At 40.1% G+C, this 25180-nt stretch overlaps 2 protein-coding genes across 4 annotated transcripts in view; both read right to left on the bottom strand.

Annotated features, from left to right (window-relative positions):
• Window positions 1-9342, bottom strand: part of gng12b (guanine nucleotide binding protein (G protein), gamma 12b) — a 63147-nt gene extending 53805 nt beyond the window's left edge. Inside the window, exon 1 of one of the 2 annotated variants that reach the window (XM_017479912.3) lies at window positions 9205-9342. The gene's annotated coding sequence lies outside the window, so the exon portion shown is untranslated. The remainder of the gene's footprint in view (window positions 1-9204) is intronic. The other variant, XM_017479913.3, reaches the window with a different exon arrangement.
• On the bottom strand, window positions 386-22043 carry dr1 (down-regulator of transcription 1). 2 transcript variants are annotated; one of them, XM_053683863.1, is made up of 5 exons: window positions 21287-22043; window positions 15489-15652; window positions 9205-12343; window positions 4598-4818; window positions 386-4478 (listed from the first exon to the last, which is right to left on the bottom strand). In XM_053683863.1, the coding sequence occupies exons 1-3, from the start codon at window positions 21504-21506 to the stop codon at window positions 12191-12193; spliced, it is 537 nt and encodes a 178-aa protein (XP_053539838.1). In that variant the 5' UTR covers window positions 21507-22043; the 3' UTR covers window positions 386-4478; window positions 4598-4818; window positions 9205-12190. The 2 variants fall into 2 exon arrangements, with proteins under 2 accessions (XP_053539838.1, XP_017336039.1); XM_017480550.3 differs by lacking the exon at window positions 4598-4818.
• Between the last annotated feature and the right edge of the window lie 3137 nt (window positions 22044-25180).

The raw sequence follows: 25180 nt of genomic DNA, 5'->3' as shown, positions 1-25180 counted from the left end.
TACCACCTACAAGGTTAGATTTCACATACCCCTCCATTAACACAACCACCACCTCCTGTTCTCTGCACAGGGGACGCAAACTATCCAACGCAGTTCTGGTGCAAACACGTTACGCTGCTACCTGTGCTGCCACTGCCAGCATGTTCGTAACTTTATCATACACAAGAGCTTATTTTTATTTTTTTTTGTCTGAGCAACTCTGCATAGTACTGCATTAGTTAGACTTTTTTTTTTTTTTTTAAACTCAGCGCACTACCTTTCCCCACAGCCGCTCTCTCTTTTAGCCTGTACTGACTATGATAAATACTGACAATGATTTTATGGAAAAGTCGTTCTTAAAAATGCCTTTCTAAGAAAAAAATAACAACTAAGTGATTTGATCTTATTGTTTCCTTTTTTTTTTTTTTTTTGTTAGATATGTACATGATGTGCAAAGAGACTTTTGCACACAGATATCATAATCATTTTTCCTTTAATTTTCACCACTGGCTTGTTTTGAAATGGTCGATTAATTCTGTAATACTGTGAAACTGTGATATTTTTAGACTAGGCTATCATACTGCGAAAATTCCAAACCGTAGCACTCCTAATTCAGACATGACAAAAATGATCAGACAACCCTAGTGTTCATTTAAAAATAAAACTTTTTTTTTTTTTTAAAGCAGCTTTGGGCAGGAGAGAAGTGTGTTTAGCCTGACAGTAAGAAGAATTCAAAATGGAGGCACCAAGATGGAACATTGCATTAGCCAAACAGGGGCCCAAAATGCACATTTTCACTGAGGAATGAGAAACATTTACATAAAATTGTGTTTATAGTAAGCTTTTTTTTAAAAAACACACAATTAATGTGACGAAGGAGCAATTTTAATTTGTTTAAAAGACTCTTTCTTTTTTTATCAAAGTGAAATAAATTGTCAACAATATTTTTTTTATGTTTTCTTTTCCACTTTGCTAGCTTGTGTGTTAAAGTAATACTGAGTGCATGACCATCTGCTGTGTGTGAAACTGAACCAAACTGGTAAAACTACATTAATCAGTGAACTCACTCCATTCCTCAGATGGTTGTGTGCCATCTGTGATCAGCCTCCATTTCATCAAGTCTCTTACGCAGATGTTCAGAAGATACGCACTAAACACAGCAACTGATATAAATGATTGTATAATTTTTAGAAAATCATTTCAATAGATGCTGCTTCTTTCCTAATAGTTCACATTAGTAACAAATGCTACGAATTCAGAGATTAAAAAGGAAGTTTGTACAAACAAGGGGCCAAAAAAGCGTTCCAAATCTTCCAAACATTTTGTTTGGATTTAAATGTTGGTCAAAAAAAGAAAAAGAAAAAAATCATGCTAAAATGTTAAAAGTTCAAGATGTATTTGTCCTAAATATATTCTCCTCAGTTAAGTTTGTTTTTCGCCAGTTGAGCCAGTATTTATTCATATCTGTGATACACAATCAGAATATAAAATCTGAAAATGTAATTCTACATGTAGTTTAATAAAACCAACCCAAGCACGATAAGTTGGAACGCTGAATAGCTGTATGTTAAGAAAATATGCCTAATGGGTTCCAAGAGAGTAGGACATAGTGTGGCTTCATAAACTTATTAACATATAACAAAGCTTCATTCTCCACCACTAGTCATACAAAGCAGTACCTCCAGTTAACTGCTCGAATTTCTTTCACCTTGTCGCTGCCTGAAGTTGCCTTTTAAAATATCCATCAGTGTTTGCTGCTTGGTGTGGTTTTTGGCTGAGTGACCTGTGTGAGCTCACTGTATCCCTTTAAACGTTTTCTTTATAGGTGCTTTATCACACTGGTCATGTTGAAAGCAACTGTGTAATTACTGCCACATGAAACGCTGACACTTTCATTTTCTACACTAATACAGCTCCAGTACAGAAAGGTAAAGTTACTTCCTAGTTAGCTAACTACTTTTAACTTTACATGCTTCACTGGCTCAAGGTGTGGGTGCCCATTCTGCATCGCCTCCACATCTGGTAGAAGCCGAGTCCAATGAGGTAAAATAGCCAAGATTCAGGATTTGACTGGGTTTAATATAGTTCAATCAGACTGATTAATAGCTAGGGCTTGTAACATTTGTTCATTCATTCATCTTCGGGAATGATTGGGGCTGCATCCGAATATCCCTACTACCTACGATACAGTAAGCGAAAAGCAGTGTGCCAAAGGAGTAGTGTGTCTAGATTCTCAGTGTTCATAAAACAGTAGGCGAGATATACTCTTTTTATTCTGCTGTATGGAAGCAATGGACAGTACACTATCCCATAAGGCAATGGGACTGGTGCGGAAGAGCTGTCAGAGTCAAAGATGGCGTACTGTCTGTCATAGTACGTGATTTCCAACGTAGCCTGGGTGCGAGGCAGGAATACACCATGGACACACGCACACATTTAGAGCTGCCAATACACTTACTGACATGTTTGGCTGAAGTGGGAGATAACCTGCATGGAAACGCCTGTTACCTACAGTAGCTAATCTTGCTTTAAAGCTTCAGTATTGAAATTTTGCTAATACTGTATCTGTATCTATCGCCATCTCTGTTTGAAACAGAGTGGTCTGGGTTTTTGCTGAGTTTTGCTTTGGCACTGCTCCTCTGTTCAGATGAAGCTGGTAGTTTGAGTTATTCGTATGGGTTGTATATGAGCTCCAATACTTGACAACAGAGGTGGAGGCATATACTGTTTTCTTGGAGTAGAGGTGAATTGCCCTCTCTCATAGTTAGCAGAAAATAAGTGCAATTTACCATACTGACCATAGCAAATCAAAACAATAACAAAAAAACAACAGCATGGGAACCTTCATAAATAACTGAATCAAGCAACCAAGTTAGCTAGCTACCTACTGAACCACTGAACTGTCCCGTGTAGCAGAAAAAAGCCATCTCTGCATCATTCTTTAATACCTTCAGATCTGAGTCTTCACCACCTCTCAAAAGCCCTGCCGAGATTTATTCTCGTTTTAGCACGAGCCCTGTCGCTTTCCCTTTTTGACAGCAAGCTCTCCGCAGTTCGAGGTTTCTTGCTTTTGACAACAGGTGATTCTCCAAATGTCAACAATGATTGTGTTTAGATCTATCCAGATTATAGTAGTCATCTAAATGACACGTTTGAATTCTAAGCAACTGTTGTAAGAACAAGCTACAAACACTCCACCATCCTCAGCCCCCACAGATGCGATATAGTAACCGGGTCGTCTTCTTTTGGTTTACGGACGAGACATAACCATAACCGTTGCAAATCGGGGTAAGGTAAGGATACAGTTTTGAACACTGATTTTTTTTTTTTTTTTATGTACTTGCTCAATAATTTTATGATTCAGGACTTGGAGACAGGAAGTAAGCGCAGGAGAGCAGTCTTTATTGTGCCACTTAAATAAACACACGAGGAGGCAGGAAACCAGATCTAAACATAAAACTCTAACTCAAGCAAAGAGCATGAAACTTAACTCAAACAGTTCTCGTTTAACTATAAACAAGACAGGAAACAATCCTCTAACAATGGCAGGAACACATCTAACTAGAGCATAAACACTTCATATAACTAGAGTATGAACACTGCATTTAAATAAAGCATGAACATCTCATTTAACTAAAGCATGAACATCTAATTTAACTAGAACAGGAACATCTCATTTAACTAGAACAGGAACATCTCATTTAACTAAAGCAGGAACATCTCATTTAACTAGAACAAGAACACCTTATTTAACAAGAGCAAAACCTCTCATTTGACTATAGTGTGGCATAAGCACTCTTATCTAGGGCAGGACTTAAATTTCTTGACTACAACAGGATACAAACACTCAACTACGACAGGGTTTAAACTAACAGGAAAACAGACAGAGCATGGCAACATCACAACCTGGCACCATTATACATTCCGTCATCTTCTCTGTTAGTCCATTCCCCTCTTTACTTTACTTGGCTTGACATTACGTTGCTATACGGGACATTACGTTACTTCAACACTTTAACACTAACACTTTAATGCCGCACGATGTGCGCAGCACCGCGAGGGGTTTAAGTAAACAGTCTCTTGATTGCTGACAGCTGGCAACACTTAACCCAGCTTTAGCGTCCATGCGCACTTCATTCACGTGCACGTGCGCGTTCTCAAGCTGCTCGTTGTAGCCATAGCTTCATCTGCCGACGGTACCGTAACAGAACCCCCCTCCAAAGGTACTCCTCCCGAAGTGCCAAAAAACCCCCTTCAATGGGGTCCTGGGCCCCTGTGTAATCTGTCTCTTGATGCATTGGAAAACAAGACGACCTCCGCCGGGCAGCAGACAGGCGGAGCACCACCCCCAGTGGGACTGAAGCTCAGGGCGACGTTCTGAGTGGGATTGGAATGCTGGGCGACGTCCTCAGCGGGACTGGAACGCTGGACGACATCCCCAGTGGGACTGGAAGGCTGGGCGACGTCCTTAGTGGGACTGGAAGGCTGATTGACTTCCTCTGCGGAGCAAGAAAACAGAGTGACGTCCTCATCGGCGCAGGCAAACAGAGCACTGTACTCACTGGGGCAGGCAAACAGAATGCCGTACTCAGCAAAGCAGTCAAACAGAGTGACGTACTCAGCGGTGGAGGTAAGCAGAGGGAAGTCCTCTGCCGGGCTGGAGCTCCGGAGCTGAGACCTCCCCGTAGGTCTCGGGCTGGAGCTCTGACGCTGCCAAGTTGACCTCAGGCGGGAGCTCTGAGGCAGGGACCTCCCCACAGGTCTCAAGCTGGGGCTCTGAGATCACCTGGTTGACCTCCGATGAGAGCTCCGAGGCCGCCCTGTTAACCTCTCATTTAACTAAAGCAGGAACATCTCATTTAACTAGAACAGGAACCCCTCTTTTAACAAGAGCAGGAACCTCTCATTTGAGTATAGCGTGGCATAAGCATTCTTATCTAGGGCAGGACTTAAATTTCTTGACCACGACAGGATACAAACACTCAACTACGACAGGGTTTAAACTAAGTAACAGGAAAACAGACAGAGCATGGCAACATCACAACCTGGCACCATTACACATTCTGTCGTCTTCTCTGTTAGTCCATTCCCCTCTTTACTTTACTTGGCTTGACGTTACGTTGCTTTACGGAACGTTACGTTACTTCAACACTAACACTTTAATGCTGCGTGATGTGTGTAGCACCGCGAGGGTTTTAAGTAAACCGTCTCTTGATTGCTGACAGCTGGTAACACTTAACCCAGCTTTAGTGTCTATGCGCACTTGTGCGTTCTCAAGCTGCTCGTGCACACTATCTGCCAGCGGTACCGTAACAAATAATTGATTTTTGTTCATTTTTAACCAATAAACCGTTCCCTACTGCAGCTTTAAGTTAACTTTATAGCTCATGGTAGTGTTGTAAGATTGCCTTACACACACAGGGATTGGTGACAGGCAGTGTACTGTAGCAAGTGTAAAGGGTCACTCTGCGCATCCTACTGCTTAGTAAACTGCGCATCCATACACACACTGCTGCAGATAGAATCTTAAAGATGTGTCCCATGTTGCAATGCCCAATAGTCACACTACTGTTACTTAAATTGCTGGTTGATTACCTCATTGGATTGCTGGTTTCCAAATGGCTAATATGGAATTCTGTATTTCAGTATTTCTTAATCTTGCTATTTTAACCCCTCTAACAAACCCGACCGTGCATCGGCTCATTCACAAACTCTTCATGCCCATTTAATGAGGTTATAAGGGCAAGAGCATGAAAAACACTCAGCATTGGATCATAATAATCTAATTCAACTTGGAAAACCTTATTGATGCAATATCTTCACATCCAAGACATTAAGCCAGGAAACTGATTAACTAAAAGGGCCCATAAAATGGAAAACTGTCTTACTTTTATTTTTATTTTTTTTTAAGTTTCAACATTTTCAGTCATCACAAAACAGCACTAACTTATGACAAACCATTTGGGAACACCTAGCTGAAAATGATACACATACAGTTGAGGTCATAAGTTTACATATGCCTTGCAAAATGTGCAAAATGTTAATCTTTTTTTTTTTTTTAAATAAGAGGGATGATAAAAATTGCATTTTGTTATTTAATTAGTTCTGCCCTGAATAAGCTATTTCACATAACAGATGCTTACATATAGTCTACAAGACACAAGAATAACTGAGTTTACGCAAATGAACCAGTTCAAAAGTTTACATATGCTTTATTCTTAATACTGTGTGTCGTTACCTGGATGATCCAGGACTGTTTTTACTTTGTGACAGTTGTTCAAACAAGTAGATCCTTGTTTGTCCTGAGCAGTTAAACTGCCCACTGTTCTTCCGAAAAATCCTCCAAGTCCATATTATTTGTAATTCCAAAATTTTCTGCATATTTTGAGATCCATCTTTTCACATTGAGGATAACTGAGGGACTCGTACACAACTATTACAAAAGGTGCAAGCATTCACTGATTCTCAAGAAGGCAACACGATACATTAAGAGCCAGGGGGATGTAAACTTTTGAACAGGATGATTGGAGTAATTTGTTATTATTTTGGGAAACATGTAAATATCTTACATAGCTTCTGATTGGCAGTACTGAAGAAAAAAAAAGACCTCTAAACAAAATAACAACTTACACAGATAATCCACCGTTGATCATCCAGGTAACAACACACAGAATTAAGAATCAAGCATAGGTAAACTTCAGAACAGTTTTTTTTTTTTTTTTTTTGTAAATTCAGTCATTATTGTGTCTTGTGGATTATATGTAACCATCTGTTATCTAAAATAGCTTATTCGGAGCAGCATTAATTAAAAAAAGGCATTTTTATGAGCGCTCTTAATAATAATAATAATAATAATATTATTATTATTATTAACATTTTGCAGATTCTGCAAGGCATTTGTAAACTTATGACCTCAACTGTAATATATTGTTTGCTAGGTTTACAGTTGGTTTACTTTTTTAAAAGATAAATGACTACTTCTAGAAATCTATTGCTTTTTTTTTGTTGTTGTTGTCACCTGAGGTTATTTGTTTGTGTGTGTGTAGAATTTGGTGAGGACCACACAATTGTTATTAAAAATAAATTAATAAAGAAATAATTAAAAAAAAAAAAAAAACAGATAATTGAAGGAGGGTGTACTTTCTTTTTCCCCATGACTGTATACTGCACTAGACATGTTGTATTATGTTATACTCGATGCAGTCAACAAACACAGTAACCATCTGCAATTCAGTCTAACTTGAAGAGGGAGGATTCTGCGTACATCTCTGGTAAGAAATATGTAATTACACTAAATATCCCCAACAGGAAAGCATTACTATGGGCAAATCAAATTTAATCAGAAACATTTCATAGACTAATAAAACAACGACACTGCCTCCTAAATCCTCCAACAAAAGTATTTTGGGGAAAAAAAGGGGTGAAAATGCCAGACAGTTACTACACTATTAATAACATGATTGCTAGTGTCTGTGAGAAAGGTTATTACAGTCAGAGACATTATCAGGATGATTTTCTAAATGGGGACCAATCATGGCACTCATCAACACACAACACAGACGAGTGGTTCTCAAAGCAGTTATCTGATCACGACCCACCATCAGATTTACTACACGGCAATAAATTTGTGGACACCTGCACGTCCCACACACATATATGCTTTTTGAACCTCTCGTTCCAAATGAAGTCCCCCTATGCTGTTATAATGAGCTCCACTCTTCTGGGCTTTCCACTACATTTTGAAGCATGGCTTTGGGGATTTGTGGTCATTCAGCCAGAAGCGCATTAGTGACGTCAGATACTGATGTCCAGCAAGAATGCCTGGCATGCGATCGACATTCCAGTTCATCCAAAAGGTGCTCAGTGGGGTTGAGGTCAGGGGTCTGTTCAGGCCACTCAAGTTCTTCTACCCCAGCCTTTAGGAAACCATGTCTTCATGGACCTCGTTTTGTGCACAGGAGTACTGTCATGCTGGAACAGGTTTGGACTACGTCCCATAGTTCCAGTGAATGAAATTTTAATGTTAATGCATACAAAAGAAACCCTAGCCTATTCTGTCCTTCCAGCTTCGTGGAAACAAATGGTTGTGATGGTCAGATGTCCACATACTTTTGGCCATTTCGTATATTAGATTTATTGAGATTTTATAGTTATAAGCCTGCATCACTGGTCATTTGATTTAATCCAAATGAAATTTAATCCAAACCTGAACTCAAAAACAAGTCAGCCTATAAATAATATCAAACTCGACCAAGAGAGATCAAAATGTCTTCTGTTGATGGAAAGTTCAAGAATAAAAACAACTCCAAGACTCCAATAAATAGCCAAAATATTCCTGCACACATTTAAATGATGAGTCGAACACTTATCTTATGTTCTGAAAATCAATCTGTGTTGAGGGGGTCTGAGGTGTTTATTTTACAGTTGAAGGACGATAGGTAGAAATACAATAACAATATGAAGATTTGTCCAAATCAAACAGCTCTCAGGTGTTCTGGATGGGACGGCTAATGTGTTTTCTAGATAATCCTTCCTTGTTTGTGATATCCTCATGCCATTCCAGACAAACTGATTTGTCTAAACCACAGTACAACATTCCAGTAAACAGTGTTCACCACAAACACGGAGAATTAACAAAACAAAACCTCTCATTTCCCCTTACGCATCCTCCTATGTACAGGGCAGTGGAGTCTGCAGTTATTTACTGTAGGTGTATACACAAATGTATACAGACAGATAGACAGAGAGACAGACTCACTGATTCATTCAACTACTGATTCTAGCCTGAGGAAAAAAATAAGCACTCGGTAGAAACTCATGTATTATTTACACCGAATACACACCTTGTGAATGTTACCTAATGCCTACATGGCAATTACTGACTCTTTAATTTGAAACATCTTACTTACACACACACACACACACACACCCCGATTCACTAAGGAGCCACTGCATTTAGTACATTAGTATATGTATGTGTGTGTGTGTGTGTGTGTGTATATATATATATATATATATATATATATATATATATATATATATATATATATATATATATATATATATATGCACACACACATACACACACAAGTACCTCCAAGGACATCTGTGTTGCAACATAGACACATCTGTAGCAAACACATTTAATTAGCGAAAGGTGAAATGTAACACGGTTTTACACACACACACACACACACACACACATACAGAAAGAGAGAGACTCACCTGAGCTCAGCGTTACAAGCCGTCGCGTGAACTGTTTTAAAAGCTCTTTACCAACCGACAAAAGCGTCGCTTAAGATAAACGCTACTTCACTTGTAAAGTACGAGTCTCTCTATTATACACAAACAAAACGACTCCAATACGAATACTGTAAATGCGTAAAAGTATTAGTAGTCTTTTAGTGCTTAAACAAAACGAAAACTAGAGAAAGACAGGCGAGCTTTCACTTCTCTCAGAGAAAATACTGTATACGCGGAATGGTGGGAACGGTGCTGGACGACTGGAATCCAAAAATCTCACCGGCTGCATAACAAACGCCTCGCTGTTGGACATGTAGTGTACTACATAGAGCCTGGAACGCCATTAGGTGACACTACATGTAGGGTGCTTATGTAGAAAGTTAGGAACTATATGGGATACGGACCCACGGTTTTTTACCTCGCTGGGCCTGCTGAAAGCGCCCTCTATCGGCAGGATTCTTACAAGCACGACCCACCCGTTTCACTTGCACATCAGATTGAGGCTGCACAAGTTAAATCCTGTATTTATTTGTAATAGTGCGGGTTTACAATAAGTAAGTAAATAAATAAAAATATTTTAAATAGACTTCATTGTCTTCTTTTATTGTACAAGCAGTTGAGTGGGCATGACCCATCTTATCCATCCAGCCATCCATCCATTTTCCATACCGTTTATCCTATACAGGGTCACAGGGAGCCTGGAGTCAATCCCAGGGACCTCAGGGCAGAAGGCAGGGGACGCCCTAGACGGGGTGTCAACGCATCGCAGGGCACAATCGCACACATACTCACACACCACGGACAATTTGGAAATGTCAGTCAGCCTACGGTGCATGTCTTTGGACTGGGGGACGAAACCGGAGTACCTGAAGGAAGCCCCCGAAGCACAGGGAGAACACGCAAGCTCTGCGCACACAGGGTGGAGGGAGGATTCGAGCCCAAAACCCTGGCGGTGCAAGTCAAACGTGCTAACCACTAAGTCTCCATGCCCTCCCTGACCCATCTTATATTCAATTGCAATGTTTTTCATTTAAATTTACACCCCCTTCATTTTAGGCCAGTGAGCATAAAGCCAATTAGGATTTAACTTTAACTTCTTTGAGCTACTTGTGCAGATCAACCTTAAATTTCTATACTCAACACAGTATTACATATACAGGATAGGAGTGAAATGCTGAAAATTTTATGCATTACCATGTTTCCATTGTTCTTTGGCAAGTTCTAGTATTATACTACTGGAATATATGATAACTTTAAAGAAATAATTGAGTGTAATTAAGTGAATATTTCTTCTGCTCCCTGTTTTGTGCTTTTAGGCATTAAGGTTCCTATTAGCCGCTCAGAGATTTGGTTGTAGTGCGTCATGCAAAACTGAAAAGTCCTTGCCAACGTTGCTGAGCTCATGCAACTAAAATTCCCATCTAGACTGTGAATATCTCTGAATATAATTTTTCTGAAACATCCTGCAGTAACTTAATTGCAAATTATTACCTGAATTTTTGTAGATGATCTAAAAAATAAAACTAAAAAAGAGCTACCCAGTGTACATTGACCAAGAACTTTATTTATGTTCCAACTGTAAGCATATTTGTTTTTTGAAAATTTATTCATTCAGCTTTCTCCTTGTCAGAGTAACAGTATATCCAGAGACTATCCTGGGAACACCTGGGAGTATGAGATGGGAATACACCCTGGATGAGATGGCACATCATTGCAGGGCATAATGCACACACATTCACACCTAGGAACAATTTCGAGCTCAGGATCGAATCCTGGACCTAGGAGCTGTGAGACGACAATGCTACCTGCTGTGCCACCGTATCTCCCCATTCTGAACACACTAATAAAAAAAAATTATTAAAAAAAAAAAAAAAAAAAAAAAAAAACACTAAGAGCTTAGTTTATAAAACATGTTGACTTTTATTGCTCAGAGAATACAGCTTACAGCTCCTGCAAAGCCATGTGAACACGTGCCTCAACTAAAACTTACCAATCGTCACAAGATAAGAATTGACCACACATTCACAATGCAACTTGTACACATTGCACCAGAGAGATACAGAGGAACAAAAACCTTCTGCTCGCATATGAAAACATTTTACAGTTTGATAGTTGCTATCAATATAGGGACACTGATGGTGGCGTAGTTCAGTGCCATCAGTGACCAGAGTTTCTTCCTGTAAAGAGTGTAAAACTGTCCAGAGGTTTCTTAAGACTATCTGGTGACTGAAGTTTCATCTCTATCTTTGGTACTAAAGAGACAGATATTATTCTGTAGTTCTCCTTTCAATACTGCTCTGAACACAGGCCAGACAAAAGCTGCATCCTACGTACACTGTACTCTTTCCAAACTAAACTAAAATGAAACAAAAAGAAACCTCCTACTTTACAACCCAGATCAGCTCTCTGTCTAACACAGGGGCAAGACAGGGAAGGAACCATTTCTATAAAAATCAATTCTCGAGGGGGAAGAAAAAAAAAAAACCAAGAAATATTTTAACTCATAACTATTTTACAAAAACAAAAAAGTAAGAAATCTACGGGACACCTAAAATAGGAGGCATTTGAGTTTAAACACTTATTCCTGCACCAAACCGAGAACAATTCAACGTAATGTGTCTTCTGCCACCAATATACCATACGACTCAAAGACCAAAAACAATGATGCACATACAATAGGGCGCCTTAAAATATTTCAACTGTCTGAAAGAAAAGCAGGAATTTATGTCACAGAAAAATAAAAGGAGGGAAAAGTCTAACGTTAACTTGACATAAGGAATGGGCCAAATAAAACAGCCATCTGGCCATGGTGTTTTCTAAAAAGTCAATATAAACGGATACTGCAAGTGAGAGAGAAAGTGAGCGAGAGAGAGAGAGAGACAGAGAGAGAGAGCAAGAGAAAGAAAGAGAGAGAGAGAGAGAGAGAGAGAGAGAGAGAGAGAGAGAGAGAGAGAGAGAGAGAGAGATATCACATGTCATCTTCTTCATCATCTTCCTGGGAGGATCGGGCGTGTTGAGCTGCGGTGGCTGAAGCTGCTGCTGCTGCTAACTGAGCCTGCTGTGCCGCCTGTTGCATCTGCAGCCACTCCTGCTGGGCGAGCTCAGCCTGCTGCTGCCGCGCCTGAAACACACACACACGCACAAAATTTAAGGGTATGTAACTGCCATATAAGCAAACATTATACACTTGGGATGTCATGGTCCCCTCACTGCATGAGCTTTCCTGAGAAAATGTCTCTTCTTGTAGTATGCTGGCTTGGTGATGAACGCTATATACAGGTATATCGCAAGTACAAGATATGGCCAAAACTATGTGGACACCTGACCATCACACCAGCTTTTTTTTTTTTTTTGAAATTGCGCTGCTTGAATTTCACTACTTGAATTGGCAAAATTCCAATGCGCTATATAGTTCTGCACGGTCTTTCGCAGTGAAGTTTGCTGGTAAATGAGACCTTTTAGCTGTACTCATATTCGGCGCAGATGAATCGAAGAGGGCTTTGGCTGAACGACGCAACTGCAGAAAATCTGAGGTAATTTTGGAAAATTGCAAGCTTTTTTGAATATTGCAGAGATTGCTTGATTTTGCGTTCACTTCTGTGAAATACTGGAGGGAGTGATTAATATTTCCCTTCACTGGAAATAAGGCCTCGTTCACACCTGGTATCAGCATGCTTCCTGGGTGATCGAATCACAGGTGGACAGCAGAGACGCATGGCCGTTCACATCTGGCGTTATGAACGAGTCTCCAATGAACATCTGTGATCAGATTTCATACATCACTTCCACTGGAGAAAGGCTGTCACGTACATTTATAACATCAGTGTTCCTCTGTATATATTCAGGGAGAAATGTCCCACGTGTCCTGGTTCATGTAACTTTATGGGCTGTTTCAAAAGTTTTCATTGCATGGTCCGCTAATGAATCTTAGCATGCATGAGAAATGGGACAACAAATGAAACTGTGATAAAAGCTACGCTGTTATAGCTTTGCCTTTATCCTTTAGCCTAGCGGCAGAGAGCGCTACCATTCAGTCTTGTAATGATTACAATTTTTCCAGCTAGTGCAATGGCACAGTCAATCAGGTGGTCCTTCGTTTCTGTCTGGGATGCATCGAGACGCATTTGCATTTACATTACATATGTGATGTGGCCGTACGTGTCTAAGATCATCTCAATGTGGTTTGAGTGATTGGATCACAATGCGTTTTCCAGATGCATTTGACCCCATATACACTTGTACTTCACTCTGTCCACTTGTTAATGCCAGGAGTGAACAGGGTCTAACAGCCTAGCCCAAACCTGTTCCAGCATGACAATGCCCCTGTGCACAAAGCAAGGTCCAAGGTCCATCTGTAATGGGGTTCAAAAAGCTAATATGCTTATAATTATATAGTTATAAGCATATTATAATATAAAAACATAATTAACAGCAGGCACACGGTGGCTTAGTGGTTAGCATGTTGGCCTCACAACCTCCAGGGTGATGGGTGATGATGATGAAGAATGCCTTTTATTGTCACTATACATATGTACAATGAAATTAAGAGCCACTCCTTTTTGTTCCGTGCAAACATGTACATTCAATAAACAAGAAGAATAAACAGATAAATAAACATGATAAATAAACAAGATAAATAAACAAGATATACAAGATATGCAAGATAGATATTGGGGTGGATGGGGGAGGTACTATGAAATGCACAGTTTTGAGACACTATATACATATGCTGTGAACTCAGTACATGTATTTGTTTATAATGGTAATAGCTTTCGGGAAGAAACTATTCTAAAATCTACTAGTCCTTGTTTTGATGCACCTGTAACGTCTCCCTGAGGGCAACAGATTGAACAGATCAAAGCCAGGGTGAGAACTGTCCTTAATGATGGTTTTTCCTCTGCTGAGGCAACGGGAAGTGTAAATATCCATCAGGGAGGGGAGAGGGCAGCCAATGATCTTCTGTGCTGCTCTTACTAGTCTCTGAAGCCTCTCCCTGTCTGCTGCGGTGCAGCTACCGTACCACACCGTGATACAGTATGTCAGCAGGCTCTCAACGGATGAGCGGTAGAAGATCAGCAGCAGATTGGAGTCCAGATTGTACTTCCTGAGAACCCTCAGGAAGTGTAGCCGCGTTTGAGCCTTCTTGATAACCGCTGTGATGTTGTCCGTCCAGGAGATGTTTGCAGAGATAAGGACGCCAAGAAACCGGACGGTGTGGACCTTCTCCACACACTCACCATTAATGAAGAGGGGGGCCAGCTCAGTGTTGTGTTTTCTGAAGTCTACAATAAGTTCCTTGGTTTTCTTGGTGTTTAGAGTCAGATTGTTTTTTGAACACCAGGCTGCCAAGTTTAGGACTTCCTCTCTGTAGAGGAAGTCCTCCTCTCCTTTTGAGATAAGTCCGGCCACTGTGGTGTCGTCGCAAACTTGATAAGATTATTGTTGTAGACTGGTCTACAGTCGTATGTGTAGAGACAGTACAGGAGGGGGCTCAACACACAGCCCTGTGGAGAACCTGTGCTCAACGTGCGAGTGGAGGAGAGGTGGGGTCCGAGTCTCACTGTCTGGGACCGGTTGGTGAGAAAGTCCTTTATCCAGGCACACGTGAGGCGGGGGAGGCCAAGGGTGACCAATTTGGTGACGAGAATGTCCGGAATTATTGTATTGTATACGTAGCTCTGTTGCTGCTCTAGATGTCTCAACACGTAGTGGACAGCTATGGCGATAGCATCTTCTGTGGATCTGTTTGCACGATAAGCAAATTGAAAAGGATCGAAATCTGGGGGGAGGTAGTCCTTGATGTGCTGAAGAACCAATCTCTCAAAGCACTTAATGATAACTGGAGTGAGGGCCACAGGACGATAATCATTCAGGCTAGTGGTGGGCGACTTCTTTGGCACTGGGATGATTATGGCTGATTTTAGGCAGGCCGGGATGACTGCTTGGGCCAGGGAGAGATTGAAAATTCTGGTAAAGATGTGGGCAAGCTGGTGGGCTTGAGTGTTTGATGCCTGTCATTGCAGTGTGTGGAGCTTGCATGTTCTCCCTGTGCCGGGGGGGTTTCCGCCGGGTTCTGCGGTTTCCTGTGGATTGGCACCCCGTCCATAGTGTACCCCGCCTTGTGCCCGATGCTCCCTGGGATAGGTTCCAGGTTCCCCGTGGGTCAGTAGGATAAGCGATATAGAAAATGGATGAATGGATGGAGGACAATTAACAAAATTTACAACAGTGAAAAAGTCAGAGAAGGCCTCATTTGCAATGTTTACCTTAGCGAATAACTCCTGCTGCTGGCGGAGAAGCTCCTCTTCTGGGATGCCGAGATTTTCCAGACGTGAGCTCGCCTTTCTCCGCTTAAGCGCGACTGTCTTACACTCCTGCAAAACGTCCTTCACTTCCGTTATGTAGGATCCAAAACCAAGACTTTCAAGTGCTTCAAGAGAAGAGGAAAAAAGAGAGGCTCTATTAAACATTGGTGTCTGTGATTCATTCATCACAACTATTATTGGCCTGCATCACTGCACAGACTGAAACCACAGTTTGAATGAGCTTAGCAAACCACTATCTATGACTTTTTATTGCTTATTACGACTATTACCTAGTACCGCAGGACATTTATAGAAGAATGCTTACACAGAAATGTAACTGTCTGCTAAATCACAGAGCAAAAACAACAAGGGGTATGTCCAAAATTTTAAAAATAAATAAATAAATAAATAAAAATACAAACAAACCAAAACTGCATTCAAGGACTGTATTTGGAGACAGGAAGGCATCAAGTCATGCCCAAATCCACTGTTTGCATAGAATGTTGCCTTCTGAGTTACTCTCATCTGGCTGATTTTTGAAGTAGACTTCTTCTTACATATCCCATAATCCAGTGTGTCAGCCAGCCCATAGAATATGGTGATGGAAAACTCTAGGTAGAGAGGGGCAGTGTGTGGACATTTGTAATTATTTCTGGCTTAAGATTTTATTTCTAGCTAGAATTGTCTGGTGTCATTGCAGAATATTCACTCTACCCCCCAACAATTAATACATTATTCTATGTCATCTAATGGACTTTATGGAGTTATTGACCATTAGCGAAAATTGGTGACCTGGCAACATGGTGATGCATGCTGCCTTCAAAGCTCTCAAACGGTTGTCTTACAGGTACTTTTGCAGATATCAAAATGCTGCCTTTTGGCATGTTGGTGTGCTGAAGTGATGTTTCGGCATACCTTAGAATTCTGTCTATTCCTCTACCCATCCATCCCAGTGAATGATAAATAAATAAATAAATAAATAAATAAATAAATAAATAAATAAATAAGTGAGGCCTCTCCATCTGTCGATCCCAAAGGAGGAGGTGTACCCTCTGTACCAGTCAGTCTCAGTGAAGGAGGCATGGCATCGATGCCTGTAAGTCCTAGTGAAAGAGGTATAGGCTGCCTCCAAATATCCCTACTACCCTATTATACAGTAGGCCAAAAGCAGGGTGCCAAAGGAGTAGTGTGTCCGAATTGTCAGTATTAACAGTAGGCGAGAAATTCCAGATGACCTACTGCTTCCGCCAAGAAGGCAAAATAAAGAAATGACAGAAGGCAGCGCATCGGCTCTTTCTAAGTTGTAGGTCACATGATACTGGCAACATGCTGGATTTAGCATGGCCGGATTGTATTCATTCTACACACATATACCGATCAGTATGTACTGTATCAACGGCCTAGCAGTAGGTACTGTCACAGCATGCGATTTCGGACACAGCCATAGTCTCTATACCGGTTAGTCCCAGTGAAGGAGGCGTGGCCTCTGTGCCCGTCAGTCCCAGTAATGGAGCCGTGGCCTCTGTGGCTGTCAGTCCCATTGAAGGAGGCATGGCCTCCGTGGCCATCTGTCCCAGTGAAGGAAGCGTGGCCTCTGTGGCCGTCAGTCCCAGTGAAGAAGGCATGGCCTCTGTGCCTGTCAGTCCCAGTGATGGAGCCATGGCCTCTGTGGCTGTCAGTCCCATTGAAGGAGGCATGGCCTCTGTGGCCATTTGTCCCAGTGAAGGAGGCATGGCCTCTGTGCCTGTCAGTCCAGGTGAAGATTCTACCTGGAAGGTCTCATGGAAATTTTCCAACTTCAGTATTCACAAATTTTTCTAAAGAAGAAATAAAACTAGACAGGCCTGGATTTCAATTTTCCATGCACACCAATGCAAACACATAGTAATTCATCACATGGGTTACAGGAAAAATATAAAACAGATGTGTCATGATGAGGCAGAAAAACAAGCAGTGGTACAAGTAACTGTAGCAAAGCTGTATCCTATGTTTATCTATGAATCATGTAGTGCTGAGACCGAAATATTAATCTAAGACAACAAAGCCAGTAGGTGTAGCTAAGCTATGACACAAGCTTCTTTAAGTTTTTAACTGCATTTAAACAGACTAAATAAAATGAAAGCAAAAACAAGTGGTAGTTATTATATCATATGTACACAGTAATACTGTTGGACTAGTGTTTATCATGTGAAGAGCTGAATTTCCCCTCATGTTTCACACCAAATTGAAAGCAAGGAGGTTCACACAAACACAGCTTCATGTGGACGATGAAAGGCAACACCTTAGGTAAATCTTCATGGAAAGCAGAACAGGTTAAAACTGCTAGTAGTATTCAGTCCAGCTTGTGAAGCACACAATTCACGTTCTGTTTACTATAGCCGCAATTTAACTTACCAAAGGTTTTATAAGGTTTTATATTTTATAAGGGTATGTGAGGTTCAACCCAGAGTGCATCAGGGCAGGAGCTGCTAAATGATTTGGTTCACTTCAGTAGGAGCTTACAAATGCAGCAGATTTCTGCACCCTAGTTTATTCATAAGTACAGTCCGAGTCCTAAATTGCTCTGACCATGCAAAGTGTTTGGAAAAAAAGAAATAGGTCACTGCATATTTGTGAAATGATTTGTTTAACCAAAGAGAGACTTGCTCTTCTATTTTCCCCAGCACAGGATCTAAACTGGTGTAGGCATTTATAATGGTTTTGCTCACAATTAACAGCAAACTGGACTTCTCTAGGTTGAATCTCTGCAGTTCATGTATAAATAAGACAGAAACAATATAGAGAATATATTATTTAACTAACAGTATTTATGCAATGTTTATGCCTATAATACCTTACAAGATGAAAACGCATTTTTCTACCTCAATCATCTTTCAATACTTCAGGATCCTACGTTCATATCATTTATTAATTCATATGATGCTTTTATCCAAAGCAACTTATAGATGAGGAAATATAAGCAAAGCAATATATTAGTAGTGCTATCATACAACATTTTTAACTGAGTTCAAGAAAAGCAAAGTGTGTAGAGTAGAGGTGTAACAGCAGAAAAGATAGATAAATAGACATACATACATACACACACACATTATATATATATATATATATATATATATATATATATATATATATATATATATATATATATATATATATATATATAGATAGATAGATAGATAGATAGATAGAGAGAGAGAGAGAGAGAGAGAGAGAGAGAGAGATGGAGGAGGGGCAAGTTGGGGTTAGTTAAGTGTTCACAGAAGAGGTGGGTCTTTAGCAGTTTTTTGAAGATAGTGGCGGATCAAGGTCTTGAATTTGATGCGGGTGACTACAGGAAGCCAGTGGAAAGAACTGAAGAGGGGCGTGACATGGCTAGGGGACATGGTTGTTCCCGAAGACAAAGTTAGCTACCTAGTGGTACAGCTTTTAGGAATCTGAACCAGTGAGAACATAGCTTTTAGCTCTCCTCTCTGAATCTCAACCGATTGTCTGTCATCTCTGCAGGCTGTAAGCTCCCTTCCAAAGTGACACTGTAATCAGTCACAAACATTTAAATAAATATCACAGTAACATTTCTGAAAGATTTCACTGTTTGGACTTTAGCTAATTGTTAGTACTCACACCCATCCTGACAATTAAACCTTGTTGTTATCTGATGACTGCAGGATGTCTAAAAAGTCTCCATACATAGGGGAAATTAACCCTTCTTAACAAAATGTCTTACAAAATTTTACTTACTTAGTTTATATTATGGGGCAGGGGTGGTTCAAGAGTTAAGGCTCTGGGTTACTGATCAGATTGTCAAGGGTTCAAGCTCCACCACTGCCAAGATACCACTGTTGGGCCCTTGAGCAAGGTCCTTAACCCTCTCGGCTCCTGGGGCACCATATCATGGCTGATCCTGTGCTCTGACCCCAGCTTACTAACAAGCTGGGATATGCAAAGAAAGAAATTCACTGTGCCGTAATGTATATATGACAAATAAACAAACTCTTCCTGGATTTTTTGTGATTGTTGCGACCAAAAACGCTTGATTTTGTTTTTTTCCTCTAAACTTGTGTTGCAATTAGCAGAGTTTTTTGTGCTTTTTTTTGCAGAAAACTACTTGAATTGGCAAAATTGCAATTGTCTTTTGTAGTCATGTTTGTTGGTAAATGAGACTTTTTACCTGTTCGACACATATGAATCAATGAGGGCTTTGGATGAATGCGCATTGTGATGACGTCACATGACGCGTCTTACTCTTGGCCCAAATCTACAGAACATCTATGGTCATTTTGAAAAACTGCAAGCTCCTCCGAATGTTGTGGAATTTGCTTGTTTTTCTGCAATCGCAAAATCCTGGAGGGACTGAATAAACGCTGCTCATGGCTCATAAATCATTCTCATGGCTGGATCGGGAAGCGGTCGCAAGGTTGCGATGGACTTTAAAAGGTAACATGGCAAGCACGTCTCACATGACACTGCTGCCAAACTTATTAACAAATTCAAAAAGAAGTGTTGCAGACCAAACGAGAAGTGGACGTCCACGAACATCCACTCGAAGGCACAACTGACGTAGTGCTGGCAAACATAGCCCCCTGTGTATGGAGACTTTTTGACCTTCGTGTAGAATCAGGTGTGTTAAATCAAAGAATAATTCAAATTTAGGGGAAAAAAAAAAAAAAAAAAAACCTTCATGCATACTGGACCACAACCTCACTGGCTTAACTTGTGTAACCTTTTCACTCTCTGCCTGGAAACCAGAATGATTAGGAAAAGGTAGAGGTCTTCTTATGTACCAGGCACAAGTTAGAAGCCTGGAAAACCATGCTCACTGTATATGACTGACTATGTGGTTACAAAGTCTTAATTTACACTATCTTAGACATGACAACACAGGAACATACAACCACAAAACGAGTTGTACGAAGTTCGGAGAAAGCCACACCTTATCCTCCTACTCTACAACATCGAACGCATAGAACTTCTAACACATGAGAATCATGTGTTCAAAACTCATAAAATATAGTGAATGCAAATGCACACTCAAATCTCAATCAATTTAACAGACATAACTGCACCATGTTATCCTGATAGTACGTAACAGGACACACGTGCATGCATGTTATATACACATGACATCATGATGGTAGAACACTGTATACTCCAGTGCAAAATGTCGGCATTGGCACTGACCATGTCCTTCACGAAGATACCTTCAGAGGACTCGAAGGAGAACACACCCTCTTCGGCATGACAGCGGATAGTCGAAATATAAATCCTCACTTTTTGACAGCTTATAGTATGCTATAAAGTCAAACAGGATGACCGGTACAAGCATATTGTGGATAAGAGTCTTGAGATGACCACGGGACAGTTTTCGTGATTACAGCAGCAGGTCTTGTGTACAGATCTGCAGTATCTAGGTGAGATTATGCACTGACGCATGGGTGAGACTTGAGCATAATGTGTTTTTAGGAAGTGCAAATCTCTTGGGAATTCATCGTCTTCTGAGAGAGAGAGATATGATGTTGCCTAGGAGGAAGCTGTACTTCTGTTTCATTCTAAATAAAAGGAGATCTACTGGCCAGGGAAGTTTAAAGCGGCAGTGTGCATTGTGAACACTGTATAACTAATTATTAACACGTGTCTAATGACCAACTATAATACATCAAGGTAGAAAAAAGAAGCGTCCACGTGCACAAATTCAGGATGTTGTGTGTGTGTGTGTGTGTGTGTGTGTGTGTGTGCGCGCGTGTGCGTGCACACATGCTCACCGTTGATGACATGCTCCGGGGAGATGGTCTTCTTCTCGGACTTGTTGCAGATCTCATTGGCCTCGGAGGAGACCAGGTGGATGAACTCAGTGCAGCAGTTGACCACCAGCTCCCGGGCGTCGTTGGCCACCCGCACGTTGGGAAGCGTTTCTTTAATCATCTTGTTGATGGCTGCTCTCGGGATGGTGAGGTCGTCGTCGTTTCCGGACGAGGAAGCCATTCTTTACCTTTGAACTCACTTTTGATTTCACGGGAACTTACCCAGCGAGCTACAGGACCGAGTTTAAAGAGACGGAAGCCGAATCGGTGCAGTGAAGGAGCAGGGCTTAGATTTCCCCCAGTGTCTTGGCTTGACACTGGAATAGTTTATATATATATTTTTTATTTTTACAAATGAAAAAAGCACTATCAAGACGGATAAAGTATAAGACTTATAGCTAGCTAACCAAATATACGGAATTATAACTACACGTATATATTAAAAAAAATTATATGAAAAGCGTTTCCACTATCTTAACGCGTTCCTAATTAATGTTGAATTACCGCAACCAAAACAAATCACCTCACATTGGAAACTTGGCTACAGGACTAAATTGATTATACACGGAGGCATTATGAAGTTATATTGCATAAACGCCCCAGAAGCAGCATTTAATTCATTATTTTTTATATATATATATATAATATTAAATATTCCCCCCACGGTTGTTATAGCGATCTTCAGAATCAATCCCACAATGCAAAGCTGAAGGATATCCGGTGCCGTGTTCCGACAAGTCCCGCCTCTCTCGCGCTATGATTGGCTAGTGTAAACACCGTGCTTCCAAGTATTGATTGGCTAATTTTTCCGCCCAATAAGAAAACACCCGTCGTAGTCAAACACAAAAGGTCTATTAGAAAACGACTATAAAACTCAAGATGCTTCTTACTCTCTGTTTCTCTCTCTGACTCTCATAATTTCAGTTCGATTAAATCAATGTAATGTGTGCTTTATTGTCATGACAAAATATGCTTGTATTGCCAAAGCAATATATAAAAGCATACAACAATACTCTCTCTCTCTCTCTCTCTCTCTCTCTCTCTCTCTCTCTCACTGAGTTTTTTTTTTTTTTAACACAATGTACATTAGTGGCATCTGGTGGTCAAAATCAGGAAATACACATAGTAAGGATTTTTTCCTTTATTTTAAATTTGAAACGAGGGTTTGGTTGTGCTTGTTGATTTTGATGAACTAAATCAAGTTCTGATGGAGAACTTTTGCCTGTAACCTTTTTGATCCACTGGGAACATTGAGTTATATACTGTAATTTACACTACCTTAACATTTATTAGTGCACTGGAGTTACTAAAGATTTTTTGTCCATGAGCGTTGCGTTTCAAAAATAGCAACAAGGAAACAGCATAGTAAAATAGGGAATTAACTCTACAATCAGTGTCCACACTTATGGACAGTCAATTTAATGCTCTTTTTATATTTGATATTTTAGTATAGAACAAAGTATCACAAGCTTCTGTAGAGACTATTCCTCCTTCTCAAATTTTCTACATAAAAGACAAATTAAACAACACTTTTTTAAAACTATTATTGTGGGGAAGAAGTAGTAGGAAGTAGTTCAGTAAAAGCTTTGCTGCCTTGCAGCTCCAGGGTCCTAGGTTCACTCCTGAGCCCAGGATACTATCTATGCGGAGTTGTGCATGTTCTACCCATGTTTGCATGGATTTCCTCTAGGTTTCCTTTCATTGTCTAAAAACATGCAGGTGGACGGATTGGCTATTTTAAATTGCCCATAGGTGTGTGTGGGAATGATATCCTACATCGGACTGGTGTCCCATGGAATAGAAATGTGATGCATTGTGGCAGCATGCAGAATTTGCAAACATATAGTGTATGCACCATTAACTTTAGTTACACACTACAGTACCAAGCTAAAAGCCTTGTAGAGGTTTTGACTGAAAGGTGTTTTGCAATCAAAATGCGTACAGTAGCAATATGATCACAACATGCTGTTCATATCATGTGGGCCCCATAGGATGAACATTTCATGATACTGTTCTGTCAGTATTGTGGTATTTCAAGTTGAAGGATGTGTTTTCAGGTGCAACACTATATTGCAACGATTAAGGTTAAACCTCACTGAGCATAAAAAAGTTGTCTTCCCTTCTCTCAGGTGAAGCCCTCTGCTGCAAATCTGAACACCAACGATGTGTTTGTGCTGAAGACTCCAGACGCCATGTTTCTGTGGAAAGGAGTCGGGGCCACGGATGAGGAGCTGTCTGCTGCCAAACATGTCTGCAGCTTCCTGGGTGGCAGTGCTACTGAAGTGGCTGAGAGGAAAGAACCAGGTGTTCATTCATCAAATAGCATTTTTAAAACAAATGTCTTTAATAAAATCTTCTCTATAGATTCAAGATTTTATTTGTCACTTATATATGTATATATATATATAATATATATACCCCCGTGCGTCTACACTGTGTACATTTTGTATGTTTAATGCACACACTAAACTGTGTACATTTTGTATGTTCAGAATGATAGTTTCTAAATATTTTGTCAACATTATATATTCTACATCTCAGTGATAATTAAAGGACAAAATATCAATGAATCCAAAGATATACTGATTTTCAGTGTGAACAGATTCGAGCTGATAAAATTGATCTCTTTAGTGAACTTTATCTAACGAGCCAGAAAGCCATGTTCATTGTAATGCTAACTGACGCCAGCTAACATCATAAAGCTTTTAACTACTACACTGAAATGATTTAAAATATTCTCAAATTTCAGCATTGTCCTCCTCTACAATAATTTGAAATTAATGTAAATAAAATAAATAAGTTTAAAATAACTTTCACTAATGAAAACACTTCCTAACTCACTTAGGTTTGATGCTTAGAAAGTGGCTTTGAGACAGTTCTATATAACTCTATTCTAAAAGATACTTTATCAGCCTTCATCAAGACGGGTCTCTTCCAATGTGGGATGTCATTTGCCTGCAGGAACAAATCGTAGAAACTTCCAGAATATGAGAATGCAGATTTATTTGTTTTTATTCATCTTAAGACGGATGGTCCAGAAGTCCGGAAAATGGGGGTGTTGTCTCTCCTGGGTTAAAGATGGTGAAACTAAAGGGAAGAGAAACAATTTGGCTTCACTTTGTACCATATATAGAGTCATTAGTTCCCTCTCTCTCTCTCTCTCTCTCTCTCTCTCTCTCTCTCTCTCTCTCTCTCACTCACACACACACACACACACACAAATCTAGTTCTGCAATGTTTCAGATTAACATCAGATTTGATGGAACAGATGGAAAACATTTAAAGTGAGACCTATGCTACACTAGATAGCATAGTGTCTATTATTATTATTATTATTATTATTACTACTACTACTACTACTACTGATAATAATAATAATAATAATAATAATAATAATAATAATAATAATGACTGTACAGAATTTTATCAGCATGTATAATTGATGTATAATTGCTATTACATGAAAAGAGATTATAGCCTATACTTACAGAGTCTATAAATTGGCCATCCAGTCAGACAAAGGCAACAGAAATATACCACATCACAATGTCTGCACAAACAACTAGTATTACTACAGCAATAGTCATTTATAATGATTATGATGACAGATGGTTTATATGAGTTCAAACCATATTTCCTACCTGACATGTACCTGACTGTGGCTACTCGAAGCAATTGTTTCACATGTGTGTCAGTAAGAATAGTGTGATGCCTTGGTTTCACATGTTTCAGGGTTGAAAAAAACTGCCCAATCACCTACAAGAGCAGTGTGAGTTCAGGCACTAATATCAGGTGAGGAGGCCTGGTGTGAAGTCAGCATTCCAGTTCAGTGGGGTTTAGGTCAGGGCTCTGTGC

This window comes from Ictalurus punctatus, chromosome 11 (genome assembly GCF_001660625.3).
Source record: "Ictalurus punctatus breed USDA103 chromosome 11, Coco_2.0, whole genome shotgun sequence".
Lineage (NCBI taxonomy): Eukaryota > Metazoa > Chordata > Actinopteri > Siluriformes > Ictaluridae > Ictalurus > Ictalurus punctatus.
Note: the sequence above shows the minus strand (reverse complement) of the source record. Positions and strands in the feature narration are given on the sequence as shown.

Bases quoted from the DNA above. Each gene is read 5' to 3' on its own strand.
- dr1 (XM_053683863.1), bottom strand. From the start codon at position 21,506: ATGGCTTCCTCGTCCGGAAACGACGACGACCTCACCATCCCGAGAGCA. The intron at 15,653-21,286 runs GTGAGCATGTGT...CTTCTCTTGAAG, and splicing joins CCCGGAGCATGTCATCAACG to CACTTGAAAGTCTTGGTTTT. The intron at 12,344-15,488 runs GTAAACATTGCA...TGTGTGTTTCAG, and splicing joins AGCAGGAGTTATTCGCTAAG to GCGCGGCAGCAGCAGGCTGA.